Source organism: Gossypium hirsutum, chromosome A05, assembly GCF_007990345.1.
Source record: "Gossypium hirsutum isolate 1008001.06 chromosome A05, Gossypium_hirsutum_v2.1, whole genome shotgun sequence".
NCBI lineage: Eukaryota > Viridiplantae > Streptophyta > Magnoliopsida > Malvales > Malvaceae > Gossypium > Gossypium hirsutum.
Window position 1 is genome coordinate 20,559,788 of NC_053428.1, and position 17,223 is coordinate 20,577,010.

At 37.0% G+C, this 17,223-nt stretch overlaps 1 protein-coding gene and 1 pseudogene across 1 annotated transcript; both read right to left on the reverse strand.

The window, feature by feature from the left end:
* LOC121228880 (subtilisin-like protease SBT3) overlaps positions 1–7,745 on the reverse strand; it is a 12,868-nt pseudogene extending 5,123 nt beyond the window's left edge.
* Positions 7,746–8,864: 1,119 nt separating this feature from the next.
* Positions 8,865–16,613, reverse strand: LOC107960534 (subtilisin-like protease SBT3). Its single transcript, XM_041111895.1, has 2 exons — positions 15,545–16,613; positions 8,865–10,081 (listed from the first exon to the last, which is right to left on the reverse strand). The coding sequence occupies exons 1-2, from the start codon at positions 16,611–16,613 to the stop codon at positions 8,865–8,867; spliced, it is 2,286 nt and encodes a 761-aa protein (XP_040967829.1).
* Between the last annotated feature and the right edge of the window lie 610 nt (positions 16,614–17,223).

Here is a 17,223-nt window from a genome sequence, read left to right on the forward strand (position 1 = left end):
GATGCATCCTACCTTTGGCTGTGCATGGGAACTGCCAGAGGAAATGGCCCTAGGGGCTCGAGATGCCATGTATAGAGCCCTCTGGTTAGAAGGAGTTTAAGCTACTGATAGCATTGTTGCAATTGATGAAGCAATTACTAATAGTGTGATGTTCTTTCCATGTCATTTGGCTTACATGAGCTTGAGTTGTATGAAGACCCCTATCGCAATAGCCACATTTGCCGCCATAGAGAAAAACATTTTCTTTCTACATCGACGGAAATGGCCTAATGGAGGACCACAATGAGACACTACCCAATGGCACGCCTTGGTCTAACTGTCGCGCCTACCATGGACCGAGACTTTGGTGCTACTCTAAGTCTGAAAACAAAGATACGGTTGATGGTGTGGCTCTTTTTCCAGGAATTTTCGTCAAGCCAATCCCTATTTTTTCATGGACGCATGTGATGAAATGAGTGTACTGAAGAACTGGCAAAAGATAGTTGTGTGCCAAGATCCTGGCGGGGAAGTTCCCTCAGTGATCAGTTTGACAACATTCAAGCTGCAGGAAATATAGCTAGTGTCTTCTAGCCTAGAAGTATCTTTGACTTCTTTACCCGAGCCCTTTTCCTGCCATTTTCTTGGAACAAAAAGATGGTGATTCAGTTGTGGACTACATTAAGAGCAACAGTGACCCAAAAGCCAGCTTGACTTTAAATACATCCTTGGCACTAAACCTCACCATGTTGCTATCTCTCCTCTAGAGGCCATCCGTAGTTGCCATCTGTTCTGAGCCTGCCATTAGGCCTCCGGCGACTTGTCCTGCGCATGCCTCAAATGTGGTGGGCTTTTAAATGAGATCTTGTTTAGAACTCAATTTAATTTCAGGTACATCCATGGCTTGCCCCATGTTCGGCACTTTTGAAAGCGACATATCCTGATGACTGGCAGCCATCAGATCAGCCTTGATGAGTACATCAATACCATCGATAATACCGGAGTCCTATAGGATATGGGGTAATTCCGACTGCCGACTCTAGCCATGGGAGCTGGCCAATCAATCCCAAAAGCGCTAACCCTGGACTCATTATGATGTTAAGTTGAAGATTACTGATCTCCTTTGCGCGCTAATCACAGACAACAAATTAAAATCATCACAAAATCATCTCCAAACAACTGTTCCAACCCGTCTCTGGATCTGAATTACCCTTCTTTATTGCTTATTTCAACGACAAGAATGCAAAATCGAGTTCAAGAACTGTGAAGGAATTTCAAAGAACTGACTCATGTTGGAGAGGGAGCTCCACTTACATAGCAACAGTGACACCAATAAAGGGAGTTAAGGTAACTTCGAGCCAGACAAATTGGTTTTCATGGCAAAAAATGAGAAGAAAAACTTCAATTTGAGTATCGAACGTCCATCACAGACGGCTGAGGCAGTGTCTTTTGGTCATCTCACTTGGGAAGTTATCGGGGGAAAACATGTTGTGAAAGCCCCATAGTTGCCACAGCTACAGCTTAGAAACATGACCAACTTATTTTGTAAACATGTAAACAATTTGCTTTAAATCCAGCAAAGCGAATGGTATAGGGTGAGTTGTGGTTAAACTTGCATGTTGCAGGCTTGCAAATTGCATCTGTCGGATAACTAAGGTTCTTGTACCGTTCCATTTTATTGACTTCCAGTCTTAATCATGCGTATTTAATGAAAGGAAAAAGAAAAACGAAACCCTTTTGTTATGAAATTGTAAAGGAGTTGTAAGAAATGATAAAGCAAAGGATAATAACTTATGTCACCCTCCAACTTTACAAAGAAAACATCATTTAATTCTCCATTTGAATTTTCGCATTTTTAGCCATTGAATGCATTATTTGTCCAATTACCTAAAATATGGGTGAAAAAGTTAATGTCTAGTAACTTTGCTAATGTTAGGGATGAGTAAAACTCGATTCGGTTCAAAAAAAAAAAAAAGAATCAAATCTCGAGTTAATCGAATTGAGTTGTTTGAGTTCTTGAGTCTAACTCGAATAATTAATTCAATTTCGATTCAAGTTGAGTTAAATTTACAATTCTAATAACTCGAATAATAACAGATTAGTATAAATAACCCTTTGTCCCTATCAATTTGAAAATAAGCAAATAGTCTCTCTCAAAATAATTTAAAATTCAAAATATTATAAAAATATAACATTATATTTATATAGTTTTTTTAATTCTAAAGAATATATAAAGAAAGTTAAAATTTAAAAAATTTCTAAAAATAATTTTGGGACCTAAATAGTTAATTAATGATTTAAGTTATCATATTAAGTATCTTTTATTATTATTTTGCTTAAATTTTTTTTAAATATATATGGTTCAAATTTATGTGCTCTAACATGGAATTATTTATAGTGTAACAAGATTTAATTTGACATGTTTAATTTTTAATTAATTCGAACGATTTCACTTGATTTGATTTGAAATTTTTTTAAATTGACTTAGGATAATAAAATAAGACTCGTCAACTTAATTAACTCAAATTTTTGACTTGATTCAAATCGATCTAATTAAACACTCACCCCCAATTGATGTGGCATCCACGTGGCAGTCCACGTGCATGCTCGTTAGCAATAATTAATTTTTATAAAATTAAGAAAAATATATGTTTCTATAATTTTTATAGTTTTGTAATAGATTTAATACTTTTTATTTTAAAAATATTTATATAGTTTTTTTTTTATTTTTTAAATTTTAAAAAAATAATTAATTGCTGATGTTGCATTCACGTGGCAATTCATGTGTATGCCACGTTATTAAAGTTAATAGAAGATAATTTTCCATCCGCTTTAAGTAATTTGACAAGTAACACAAGTTTAAGGGGTAAAAGAGGTAAAAAATTGAATGGAGGGCTAAAATGATTTGTTGTAAAGTTAGAGGGTCAATTAAGTCATTGTGCCAAAAGAAAAAGGAAAGTTCAAATCAATAATTTATGGGCAATGTTACCTGTAAGGAAGTTAACTCATCAGGTCAATATAGTTGATCATATGCTGTTGGGTGCATGATTAGTTTAATACTTTATGGAGAATATAATGGTTGGGAATGAGAATGGATCAATGTCATTAAATTAGAGCCCGTAACAGAAAGAGCAGGGTATTGGCCAGTAAAAATATTCAGAGAAAAATCCATGTAAAAAGGTAAGAAATGGGTCAATGATCTTCCTGCTGAATATTTGGGCAGAAAGTGCCCTTAGTAGGCTGGTTTAAACTTACTTCAAGCCCATTAGCTATTGGAAGTTTCATGAAAGACTCTCTGATTGTAATCCATGTATGTTGTGAGCTCTATTTGTATCGATCTGTAATTAGCCCCACTTCCTTTTCCTTTTTTCACTATTTTATTTATTTTGGCATCTTCTATTATTATTGCTTGGATTATCAGATTAAACATTTTTTAACTAACGGCGGAAATAATATTTATATTAAAATATATTTATTAACAATTATGTTAACAACTCTTAAAATAACAACCACCAAAAAAATTTTTAACTTTTAAATAATCTAAGCAATTTAAACTAAAAACAATCAACACTTATCATTTAATGGAAATATTTTAATTAATTATATTATATTTATTTATTATAATATATATTTATCCTATAAAAAATTATTTTTAAAATAAAACAAAATAAAATATTAAATTTAAATTTTAAAATTATAATTAAAATCTATATTATCAAACAATCTAATTATACTTTTAAGTAATATATGAAATAATTTGATAATTTAAATTCAGTACTTAAATTTCAATACTTAATATTTCAACACTTAATTGTTTTAGTTTATTAGATAGCACCTAAGTCTTAGATTTAAGTTTAATTTACTTCACGAAAATAGAGAACATAATACCTAATTTGTTTTTTTTTTCTTTTCATTATGTAATACAAGTTTTATGCTTTTTTTTTCTGAATAATATCTTAATTTCTAATTTAATTTTTTGAGATTTTTTATTGGTTGATGAAAAACACTTAAAAATTTAGAACAATATGGCAGAACCGAATACTTAAATTTTTATCAAATGTTTTTCATGAAATTTAAAAAATAAATTGTTGAAGATGAGTTGAATAAAAATAAAAATATAATCATAGTACATCTCATAATAGTTGAATAAAAAAATGTTTTATAACTAATTAGAAAACCAATGTTAGGTGTTTTTAATCTAAAATTATAAGTTAAGTTGGATAAAGATGTACCCGAAACGAAATACAGAGATAAAGATATCAAAGAACATAAGCCGGACCTTCCGTAGAAGTAAACCCAATCGTTGATCCATAGTCGGACCGGGGCTCAAGGAAGAAGCAGGATTAAATAGCGGTCCGTACCGAATACGGCCTTATATGCGGTAGTGCACCGTCCGAAATCGCTACGCCGAAACCCGCTATACCCGCAATACACAATAAGTAATGTAAATCACGACCGCGATACCTGCAATGACCGCAATAGTATCCGTTATGTCCGCAACCGCGATAAACGCAATGCGACCGAAAACGCGACCGCGACCGCAATTAAATCCCTGGGAAGAAGAACCCGTAGTTTTTAATTCCTGAAATACATCTATAACCATAATCTTCTTCAGCTTTACCAACGCGGTCCCTCGACTCACTCGGACGAACGCTTCAACAAACTCACCTCACTGTCATGTGTCTCTTCGTTTCCCAGTATCTACATCTCCGTTAACTGATTCACACTCTTTCCAGCTCCCTCTCTGGACAAGGTATTCTTTTTATTTATTTATTTAAATTGTGTACGGTTCCTGGGAAAGGCATTTGGATGAAATAATTTGTCTTTTTTATGTTAATAATGCTCTTATTAAGTGTTTTAGGCATGTGAAGCTTAGCTGGAAGAAATTTGGTTAGTGATTAACGATAAACTTAGAAAGATGGAATTTTACTTTATTGCAATTGCCTTTCATGTTGTATCTGAATAAGCATGCTTGATTAATGACTGTTAATACAAGGATTGCGGGGACTGTGCCTGTGATGAGATATTGTCTGCTTCGAAGGTGAAGACCGTTCTCACGGTTTTTTCCTTTGAGAAAAGTCACCTCATGAGGGGAAGTATTATCATAGTACAGTATGTCTAGTAGAGTGGATGGCTTTCCCATCTCAACACTAGACTCCTAGGATGTGATGTGTTTTGCTAAGGCCAAACCATGTAGAATAGTTCCCATAGACAGCATGGTTGTTGTTTTTGTAATCAATTATTGATATAGGAATCAGCTTCGATGGGGGAAGCATTTTAGATGTACAGATTCAAATTTCTGATTTAAAAGGAAATAAGAGTGTCTCTCCGTGTCTTATTTTAATTGTCATCTCTGTTCAGCAACTGAGGCTTGTCAGGAAATCAAAGTGTTTAGCAGTTGAATATGGTTATATAAGGTGTTCAAGAGTCTGAAAAATGTTACTGTACTATAATTGGTTGGAACTGACGCTAAAAACATAATTTGATTCGTCAAAATTTTAATATAATATTGTCTCAATGATTTCCATTTTGTGGTTTACTAATTCCAGTTTGCTTGCTGGATTGCTCCACAAGGTGATGTTTGTATGACAATTTTATAAGCTTTTCCATTGTGGTAATGACCTCTTGTAATGCTTTTCTAATTGAAACTCAGTGATATCTTATGAACTTGATAAGAGTTTGCAGGTTTGGAAGGAATAATCTCGTTTCTATATAGAATATGAGATATATACCATGCCAATCCAATTGTCATAAATTTTGAAATAGCAACATTATTGTTTGTATCGAGTATGCCTAGGGATTGAGAATTTTAAGAAGCATTTTTGCATTGTGGAGATTTATCTCGAAGCAAATGATGGGTATTACACATTGTTTCTGATGAAAAGCTGATAAATCTTAAGTTTCATACTCCGGAGTAAAATAATACCATGGTGCTTCTGTTTTGATGGTTCAGATGAGATAACATTTTCCCTTGTGGTTTGTTTCATTGTTTACCAGCTTGTTCTTAGGGGGCAGCTAACAGTCAGTTGATAAATTTTACTAGCAAAGTCCAAAATAACTTTTTTGAACTTTGTTTCAATCTGGAGAATTAAAATTTCCTCTCATCATTGTTCTAGATGTTCCATGGGGATGGGTTTGCATAGTGTGATCAATGATCATCAAAATATGTGTGAACTCATATGCATAATTTGTCCTCTGTGTAAAGCAGAATTCATCCGAATGATAATAGTCACTCTTTCTAAACCAAAGGGATCAGAGTACTGTTTAACACTTTAGGGATCCCAAATTGTTCTGATTTTAGTTTTCATGTTGAGTAGTTGGAAAGGTGCTTGCTTTGATTTGTTCTATGATTGCAAGTTATGATTTCCTGTTGCACATATTTTGTGGACAATTTACACTTTGATGCCGACCAAATTTGTTGAAGGAAGCAAAAGGGCAAGTAAATTAATTTGTTTGACATTTACTTTTAAGGTCCTTTGTACAAGCTGCCTGGACCAGGAGATCTCGTGGTGAAGCTGCAAATCAACCCAATAGGAAAACCATAGAAACAAGGAAATTTATTTTTTTCCCGCCCGGATCCTGGCACACAACTATCTTTTCCCAAGCTTCTTCAGTACACTCATTTCATCACATGCGTCCATGAAAACAATAGGGAATTGGCTTGACGAGAAATTTCCTGGAAAAAGAGCCACACCATCAACCTTATCTTTGTTTCCAAGACTTAAAGTAGCACCAAAGTCTCGGTCCATGGTACCGGCGGCGACAGTTAGAACCCAAGGCGTGCCATTGGGTAGTGTTTTCATTTGTGGCCCTCCATTAGGCCATTTCCGTCTGATGTTGAAACGAAAATGTTTTTCTCTATGGCGGCAAATGTGGCTATTGCGATAGGGTCATACAACTCAAGCTCATGTAAGCCAAATGACATGGAAAGAACATCAACACTATTAGTAATTGCTTCATCAATTGCAACAATGATATCAGTAGCTTAAACTCCTTCTAACCAGAGGGCTCTATACATGGCCACTCGAGCCCCTAGGGCCATTCCTCTGGCAGTTCCCATGGCATAGCCAAAGTAGGATGCATCTTTCACATAATTTCCCGTAGCAGTTGTTGAAGTGTGGGTCCCGTGTCCCACTGTGTCGCGTGGAGAAGTCATTGAGATGGTGACATTAGGATTGTGCGCCACCACACCTTTATTGAAAAACCGCGCACCGATGAGCTCTTTGTTGCACATTGAGGAATTGAATTGGGTGCCACTTTCGCATTCCCCTCTCCACCTCAGGGGAACATCAGTCATTCCATCTTTATTAAAGCTTTTGTTTTCAGGCCAGACCCAGTATCAATCACCCCAATAATGATATCTTTGCCAAAATTTGACACCGGCCAGGCACCTGTATTGGAATTCAGGCCAAGAAATTTGAAAGAGTGAGTGGTATCAACTTTGACACTTCTATCTTTGATAGAAGAAACATACCCTGGAGTGCTTTTCAAGGCCTCAAGCTCTGCCGGTGTAAGACAAGCACTAAAACCTTGAATAACGTGATTATAACTATAGATAAGTTTAGAAGAGGGGATTGTTACACTGGTTTTAGCTTCCAAGTTGGCAGATGAAGTTGCAAGGGTGGTTACGTACCAGCTCTTCCAACTTTGGGCATGGCTGATAGGTCCATTTGTACAATATAATTATCAGCTTGTGCTAGTTTGATAAAGATAAATGAAATGCTAAAAGAAAGCCAAAAGCAGAGAAGTTCGGTGTGATCAGTAGCCATGGTAGAGAATTGGAATATGGCAACCGATAGCTTTCTGAGGATTAATCGTTGCGAATTTGTTAAGCTTATATAGGGATTTGGGAGGTGAGTGAACATGAGGTTTATTATAAAAGTTTTTCAAACTTATGTAAATGGATACCCATATATCAAAAGACCTCTAAAGTCTTCACTACCCACATATTTTTCTTGTATATATGAATACAGTTTATGTGTTAACTCACCCTACAAATTCTATATCGTTCAAGATATATAAGATATATTAATTTATTATCATCAAATGGATTTGTCCAGCTGAAAGATCGAAAGGAAATTTTGCAAACACATAGAGAAGTGGTGGTATTAAATCAGACCTTAATTAACCGTTCATAGGTCGCTTCAATATTATAATAGTTTAATAAAAATGATTATATTCCAAATATAGAATAAATTAAGACTCGACAGAAAAATATTATAAAATTTAATTATATCATGAAATTACACAAAAAAATAATACACAAATGTGTTAAATTTGTATAAAATTAATTATTAATGTGTATAAATTTAAATAAATTCATAATATTATAAACATATAAAAGAGTAATGTGGATATGTACAAACATGTTATTTTTCTTTAAGTAATCACTGCCACATATAATGTAAAATAATATATAAATTAACACACAACATAGACGCAATTTAATTTATTCTATAAATTGAATTATTATAATAACTTATTTAGAATATGATACATCATAAAAAAAATGATATAAACATGACAAACATATAGGAAGACCTTAAAATATTTTATTTTTATTTTTTACATTTCTAAGACAAAAATATTAATAGTATTTCATTAAGTACAATTTAAATTCTTCGATAATATTCAATTTTGGGATGAGAAATAAAATAAAAAAATAACACAATAGTTATAAGTTATCTACACGTTTACTCAAATAATTATGAATGTAGATAGTAATATTTTAATATTATTTACATCTTTTCGTAATTTATTTTATAATATAAAATTTAATAATTTAATTACCATGTTTCATGTTCTATTTATAAAGACAATGTATGTTAAGTTTGAGGTAAAAAAAAAATATTATTATTTTTATTCTAATTAGACATAGATGTTAGCAATCAAGCCCCTAAGAAACCTAGCTCCCCGGAGCTTACAACAGGTGACACCACAACAGGACTCCTCACTTTGTGTTTTCCATTTGCTTCAATCCAAACAAGTTCACCAAATGAAACTTTCCCCGTCTTGTTACTTCTGTATTTTATACTTACTCTGAAGCTTTGCTTCTCATATGTTTTTCCAAACACCAATGTCTCTGGCGAAACAGCAATGATTGAATCCTCGGGCTGCACTATCTCAACCTTGTAAGTTGCAGAACCTTCTCCCACATTTGTCACTGTCCTGTTGAATATTTTGACACTAGTTTTCGGCACATTAGGATCGTATAAAGCAATAAATGATGGGTAGTTAAGATCAGAAGATGGATTTGAACAATCGTAGCTCTTGGATCTTGTGATGGTCATGATTTGTTTCTGCGTGAAATTCATGGTGCACATAAGGTTGACGTAGTCCTGTGGGGTTGCATCGTAGATCAAACCCGGATCCAGTGCTTGATTTGGATCGATTTGGCCTGCTCCCATTGCTAAAGGTGAAGCAAAAGTCAGATTAACATCACCATTGTCCCTGATTGGTTTCATAGTGTTGTCTAATGGATTTGCAGTAGTCACCAAGGCTGACCTTGTAGCAGCTGCACTCCACTCAGGGTGTGCACCTTTTAAGAGTGCGGCTACACCAGACGCATGCGGACAAGCCATGGAAGTTCCGGAGAGCATAGTGAAGTTACTAGATAAGAATATGTAATCCCCTATTTTTGCTGCATAATTGTTTGGAATATAAGCCGCCAAAACAACAGAACCGGGTGCCATTATATCTGGTTTTAAGATGCCAGGATAGCTTGGTGATGGACCTCTCGAAGTGTAAGAGGCTACGGCTGGTGCAGGCTTCGTCCCTAAAATGGTTTCTTGAAACTTGATGCTAGCTGTAGCATCCTTATTACTTGCGACATATTTGATAAGAGCATGTGAATCCTCAGTGCTTATTACAACCCCAGGGCAAGGCATATCGAATAATTCAGGTTCATCTGAAATAAATATTGCTGCTTGCACCCTTGACACGGCGATTTCCCTTACTTGGGTGTATAAAGAACCGATATTGTCACATATGATGATCCCACGGGGGATGTTGGATAACAATACGCTTGAATCGCATGCTGAGAAGGTTTTATTGAAAATCAAAGCAAAGTCTCGAACTAAAGCACTAGCTGGAAACAAGGTCCGTCCTGTGTGTTGGGAAGAAACCGAACAACCGAAACAAAGCGAAATCACAACCGGTGTTCTTTCTCTCCTTATAACTCCTGTTAAAAATTATGGCAAGCACAATAGCACAAGATATGTTCTCTAGCAACCTTAATCAACCACAAATCAACTAATGCAACCACAACAAAAATAAATAGAGACACCGGTATTTTTACGTGGAAAACCCCTTCTAAATCAAGGGTAAAAACCACGGGACTTTAGAGTCCGATCAAGAGTTCCACTATCATCAAATGTTCAACTACAAGATCACAATATCAAGCCTACAACAAGCATTCAACTCCGACAAGGCTAACAATATGTAATCTTTAGCAAAAGAGAGAAAAATGAGAGAACATCACCAAAAACGTAGCTGCTGAAAAATGGGTATTTCCGACGCTACAAGACTCGGATGAAAAATCCGACCGTACAAAGTCAAGAACACCTTATCGCCTAGCTGCTGTCCAAAAATCAGCTCAATCGAACCACGGATGGACCTTCGATCGAGGAGTTGATCACTGCTGCACCAAGCTTGAAAAACTGATTTTTTTTTATTCTCTCTTTTTCTCCAACGAGCTTCAATCTCACTCTCTGTTTTTTCTCTCTTTTAAATTGAGAATTTGACACTCAATAATAATAGAAAGACAAAACATTATGGCAGAAAATATGGGTTTCCCACATAGTGGGACCCATACCCAACAAATCTCCCCCTCCAACTATGTGGGGAATGCCTCCATGCCGGAGGTCAAACAACATGCTTCAAACTTTCCTCTTGGTAAGGCCTTCGTCAACATATCAGCACCATTATCATTAGTGTGTATCTTCTCAAGCTCTAACAGCTTAGCTTCAAGAACATCTCGTATCCAATGGTACCTCACATCAATATGCTTAGATTTAGCATGAAAAGTTGAGTTCTTACCAAGATGAATAGCACTCTGGCTATCACAGTACAGGACATACTTCTCCTGAGTAAAACCAAGCTCATGGACAAACTTCTTCATCCAAAGCATCTCCTTACACGCTTCGGTTGCTGCAATGAACTCTGATTCGGTGGTGGACAATGCAACACACTTTTGCAGTCTCGATTGCCATGCCACAGCTCCTCCTGCATAAGTGATTAAGTAACCTGAAGTAGATCTCCTCGAGTCAATGTCTCCGGCCATGTCTGAATCTGTATACCCAACAAGAACAGGTTTCTCATTGCCGAAACAAAGTTTCATGTTGGAAGTGCCACGAAGATATCTCATAATCCACTTCACTGCATTCCAATGCTCTCTGCCTGGATTAGAAATAAACCGACTAACTGTACCAACGGCATAAGCCAAGTCTGGTCTCGTGCAAACCATTGCGTACATCAAACTACCCACGGCTAAAGAGTAAGGAATTTTCTGCATCTCTTCCTTCTCATTTTCTGTGGAAGGACTATGCTTAACACTCAATCTAAAGTGCATAGCAAAGGGAGTATTCACCGCTTTAGCTTTGTCCATACTAAACCTTTGAAGTACTTTCTCAATGTACCTCTCTTGTGATAACCATAATTTCTTGGCATTTCTATCACGTGTCAGTCTTATGCCAAGAATTTGCTTTGCTGGCCCCAAATCCTTCATTGCAAAGGATTTACTCAACTCTTGTTTCAACTTCTCAATTCTAGAAGCATTCTGACCAACAATAAGCATATCATCAACATAGAGCAAAAGAATAATAAAATCATCACCAGAGAATCTCTTAACAAACACACAATGATCAGAAGTAGTCTTCTTGTAGCCTTGCTCCCCCATAACAGACTCAAACTTCTTGTACCATTGCCTTTGAGCTTGCTTCAAACCATACAAGCTCTTCTTCAATCTGCACACATAGTTCTCTTTCCCTTGTGCAACAAAACCCTCTGGCTGCTCCATGTAAAGCTCTTCTTCCAAGTCACCATGAAGAAAAGCAGTTTTCACATCCATTTGTTCAACCTCTAGGTCATAACAAGCTACCAAACTCAGTATAGTTCTGATAGAGGACATCTTCACAACCGGAGAAAATATTTCTTCAAAATCAACCCCCTTTTTCTGAGTATAACCCTTGACGACCAATCTAGCTTTGTGTCGTGGAGATGAAGACTTCTCTTCTTGCTTCAACCTGTAAACCCACCGATTCTTCAAATCTCTTTTGCCCTTAGGCAGTTTCACCAATTCAAAAGTATGGTTCTCATGCAAGGATTGAAGTTCGTCTTTCATCGCTTCAACCCACTAATCTTTGCATTCACTCTCCATAGCCTCTTCATAACATTCAGGTTCTCCCCCGTTAGTCAAAAGAACATATTCATCAGGAGAATACCTGACAGAAGATCGTCGATCTCTGGAAGACCTTCGAAGTGGAACTGCTGGTGGAGCTATAGGTGCTTGTTGTTGATCATTCACAACATCATTCATGGGAGTATCAAAGTCACCTATAGTCTAATGGTTACCACTAACATCACCATGCACATCATCCTGGATAGGATCTGGTGAAGAGTCTAGGGGAACCGGATTCACATCGATCAAGTCACCACTACCTTGTGAATCCACTTTCTCCGTCTTATCAATGTCATCAATGGTCTGATCCTCAATGAAGACAACATCTCTGCTTCTCACGAGTTTCTTCTGAATTGGATCATAGAGTCTATAACCAAACTCACCATCTAGACCATAACCAATAAAAATGCATTGTCGAGCCTTGGCATCCAACTTGGATCTTTCATCCTTTGGAACATGAACAAATGCTTTACAACCGAACACACGTAGGTGATCATATGACACGTCTTTACCAAACCAAACTCTATCTGGCACATCACCTTTCAAAGGAACACTAGGAGACAGATTTATCACATGTGTCACTGTATTCAAAGCTTCAGCCCAAAATGATCTTGGTAACTTTGCATCTGACAACAAACATCTGACTCTCTCAATCAATGTTCGGTTCATTCTTTCAGCTAACCCATTTAACTGTGGAGTCTTTGGTGGTGTTCTCTGATGTCTGATTCCCTGTCGCAGACAATACTCATGAAACGACCCTGTGTACTCGCCACCATTATCAGTACGAATGCACTTCAACTTCTTCCCAGTTTCCCTTTCAACTGATGCTTGAAACTGTTTAAACACCTCAAAGACTTGATTTTTAGACTTCAAAGTGTAAACCCATAGCTTTCTTGAACAATCATCAATGAAAGTCACAAAGTAAAGTGCACCACCATGTGATCTTACTTTTATCGGACCACAAACATCTGAATGGACCAACTCTAGCAACTCTGATTTCCTATGAGGAGGATGGCTTCTAAATGAAACTCTTTTCTGCTTTCCTGCTAGACAATGAGCACAATTCTTCAGTGTAGCATTCTTTAAACCCGAAAGTTGATTCTTCTTTGCTAAACAGCTAAGCCCCTTCTCACTCATGTGACTGAGTCGTTTATGCCACAACTCAGTTGAGTTGTCATTCAGTGTCACATTCACCGTCTCTCGAGAAGTCAAAGCTTGCATCAAGTACAAATTTAAGCTCTTCTTTCCTCGAGCCACAACCAAGGAGCCTTTAGTCAGCTTCCACTGCCCTTCACTGAAGGTGTTACGGAATCCCTCATCATCAAGCTTTCCTGCAGAAATCAAATTCAAACGGACATCCGGTGCATGTCTGACATCCTTGAGAGTTAACTTTGTTCCATTGTTACTCACCAAGCTAACATCTCCCATACCAATAACCGAAACCAAACCATCATTACCCATCTTCAATACCCCAAAATCACCAGGAGTATAAGATGTGAAGAATTCCTTCCTCGACGTGACATGAAGTGATGCACCAGTATCAATCACCCAACTAGTCTCGTCGCATGCTAGGTTGACCAAATTCTCATCACAAATAACTAACAGATCTTCACAAGTAACAGTAGCAACACGCTCGGATTTTTCATCGTCATTCCGATCGTGTTTATCACTACCACCTTTGTTCTCTTTCTTCCACTTGAAGTAATATTTCTTGATATGACCTTTCTTACCACAATGATGACACTCAAGATTCTTGTATCTCGATCTTGACTTGCTTCGGCTTTTATCTCTACCCTTTCCATCTTTGTCTCTATTTCTCCCCCTGTTCTCGATAACCAACACCTCGGACTGTGATGTAGAAACCTGAGATCTTCTTCTAACCTCTTCATTCAACACACCACTCTTAGCCAAATCCAAAGTAATAATATCCTGTGGGGCAGAATTAATGAGTGAGACTCGAAAGGTCTCCCAATAGTCTGGTAGAGTAGCAAGCAACCAAAGTCCTAAAATCTCGTCATCAAATTTGACACCCATACCAAGCAACTGATTCATCACACTCTAAAATTCATTAACATGGTCAGCTATAGACATTCCTTCTTTATATTTCAGCGCCATCATTTTCTTCAGCAAAAACAACTTGTTATTGCCCGACCTCGAAGCATACAAGCTTTCAAGCTTCTCCCACAATGTTCGAGCATGTGTCTCTTGATCAATGTGGTTGTAAACATTTTCTTCAACAAATTGCCGAATAAAGTCACACACTTGTTGATGCTCAAATTCCCATTCTTCATCACTTTTCGAATCGGGTTTTTGAGTAGTAAAGACCGGAAGATGCAAAGCCTTCACAAACAACAAGTCCTTCATTTTATTCCGCCAAAGTTGATAATTTGTGCCATTCAACATAATCATCTTGCTCGTATTAATTTTCATAATTATCTGACACAATAACCAAGCTCTGGTACCAGTTTGTTGGGAAGAAACCGAACAACCGAAACAAAGCGAAAGCACAACCGGTGTTCTTTCTCTCCTTATAACTCCTGTCAAAAATTATGGCAAGCACAATAGCACAAGATATGTTCTCTAGCAACCTTAATCAACCACAAATCAACTAATGCAACCACAACAAAAATAAATAGAGACACCGGTATTTTTACGTGGAAAACCCCTTCTAAATCAAGGGTAAAAACCACGGGACTTTAGAGTCCGATCAAGAGTTCCACTATCATCAAATGTTCAACTACAAGATCACAATATCAAGCCTACAACAAGCATTCAACTCCGACAAGGCTAACAATATGTAATCTTTAGCAAAAGAGAGAAAAATGAGAGAACATCACCAAAAACGTAGCTGCTGAAAAATGGGTATTTCCGATGCTACAAGACTCGGATGAAAAATCCGACCGTACAAAGTCAAGAACACCTTATCGCCTAGCTGCTGTCCAAAAATCAGCTCAATCGAACCACGGATGGACCTTCGATCGAGGAGTTGATCACTGCTGCACCAAGCTTGAAAAACTGATTTTTTTTTATTCTCTCTTTTTCTCCAACGAGCTTCAATCTCACTCTCTGTTTTTTTCTCTCTTTTAAATTGAGAATTTGACACTCAATAATAATAGAAAGACAAAACATTATGGCAGAAAATATGGGTTTCCCACATAGTGGGACCCATACCCAACACTGTGATGGTTTCCCCATCTCCTAGAGACACAATTCCGGTAAAAGAACGATCTATTGTGCCAGCTGCAACTGTCATGACCCATGGAATTCCATTGTTCAAGCTCCCTAAAGCTGGCCCCCAATTTCCTGCCGATGATGAGACTATCACACCCTTCTCCATGGCAGCAAATGAGGCAATAGCAATAGGATCCTCATACAATGGCACTCCGTCGAACCCCATAGATATTGATATCACATCAACGCCATCATCAATAACCTCGTCCATACCAGCTAGAACATCAGATGAGTAGCGTCCCTCGTCCCACAGGACCTTGTACATAGCCACCTTGGAGCGCGGGGCAATACCTCTTGCCGGGCCTTTAGGGTAACCAAAAAATGACACTCCATCGACATAGTTCCCGCCTGCAGTGGAGGAAGTATGCGTTCCATGACCAGCAGTGTCTCTAGCAGAATTCATGCTTATGTTAATTCTAGGATTTGCTGCAATCACACCCTTGTTGAAGTACTTAGCTCCAATTAACTTGGAGTTACACATGGAGGGATTGAATTCCTGCCCTTCCTCGCATTTGCCTTTCCACCTGGATGGAACTGGGCTCATGCCATCATCTTTGTAGCTCTCACTCTCCGGCCAAACGCCAGTGTCAATAACGCCAATGATGGTACCTTTACCGTAGTTTGAAGCAGGCCATAGCCTGGAGTAAGTGTTGAGGGACAAGAATTCAGGTGTATGAGTTGTGTCGACAGTGACTGTCCTGTCAAGATAAGCCAAGACAAATCCTGGAGACTTTTTCAGTGTTTCTAGTTCATTACCCGATAGAACATCACTAAAACCATGAGCTCCACTATCATAAGAGTAGATGAGAGAGGGTGAGGATTGAGGAATGTTTGTTGATTTTAGAGAATCAATAATGGAGGAGTACCAGCTATGATGACTTGCAAAGACTTTGGGCATGAAGGACTTGTCCATGTGGACAATATATGTATTTACTGACGCTGCATGAATACGCAGAGTGAACAAAAGAGATGTCAAAAACAGGGAATGCAGATAGTTCAGATGACCCATTTTTGATCTGACAACCTAAAAGTATGCTCTGCCTTATTTATATATCGAAGTGAATATCTGACCCAGATGAAACCCACCCAGTCCTAAAACTGACGAACAAACACAAAAATAAAAGTGTAGACAGACAAGGCTCAGTACATTGTTTGCTTCACTTTATTTTTTCTTTTTCCCACGAATTCTAAAAAGATTAAACTTAATAATTAGGTTTTGATATAATTATATCCATTTTTATCTTTGCACTTTGAACTTTGAAAATTGTAGAAGTGTTTTAATAATTTAAATTGGTGGTTCAAGAAATTAAACCACTAATTCTTGATTCAACCCTTTAACAATTGGACCAATAATAATTAAAAATTTATAAAAAGTATTAAGATATAAAGTATAAAAAATTATTAAACTGATTCAACTTGTTTAATTATAAAATTTTGACTCATTTTTTAATATTTACCAATTTCAAACAGTTTCTGAGTCAATCGGTTCAATTTTTTTATCCGGACTAATATATCGATTAGTTCTTAGTCCATCCAACCTAGTTCTGTTCCGGTAACACTAGTCGTATCATCAAATCTTGACATAATTCAAATTTAGGTATAAAAATGGATTTAGTTAC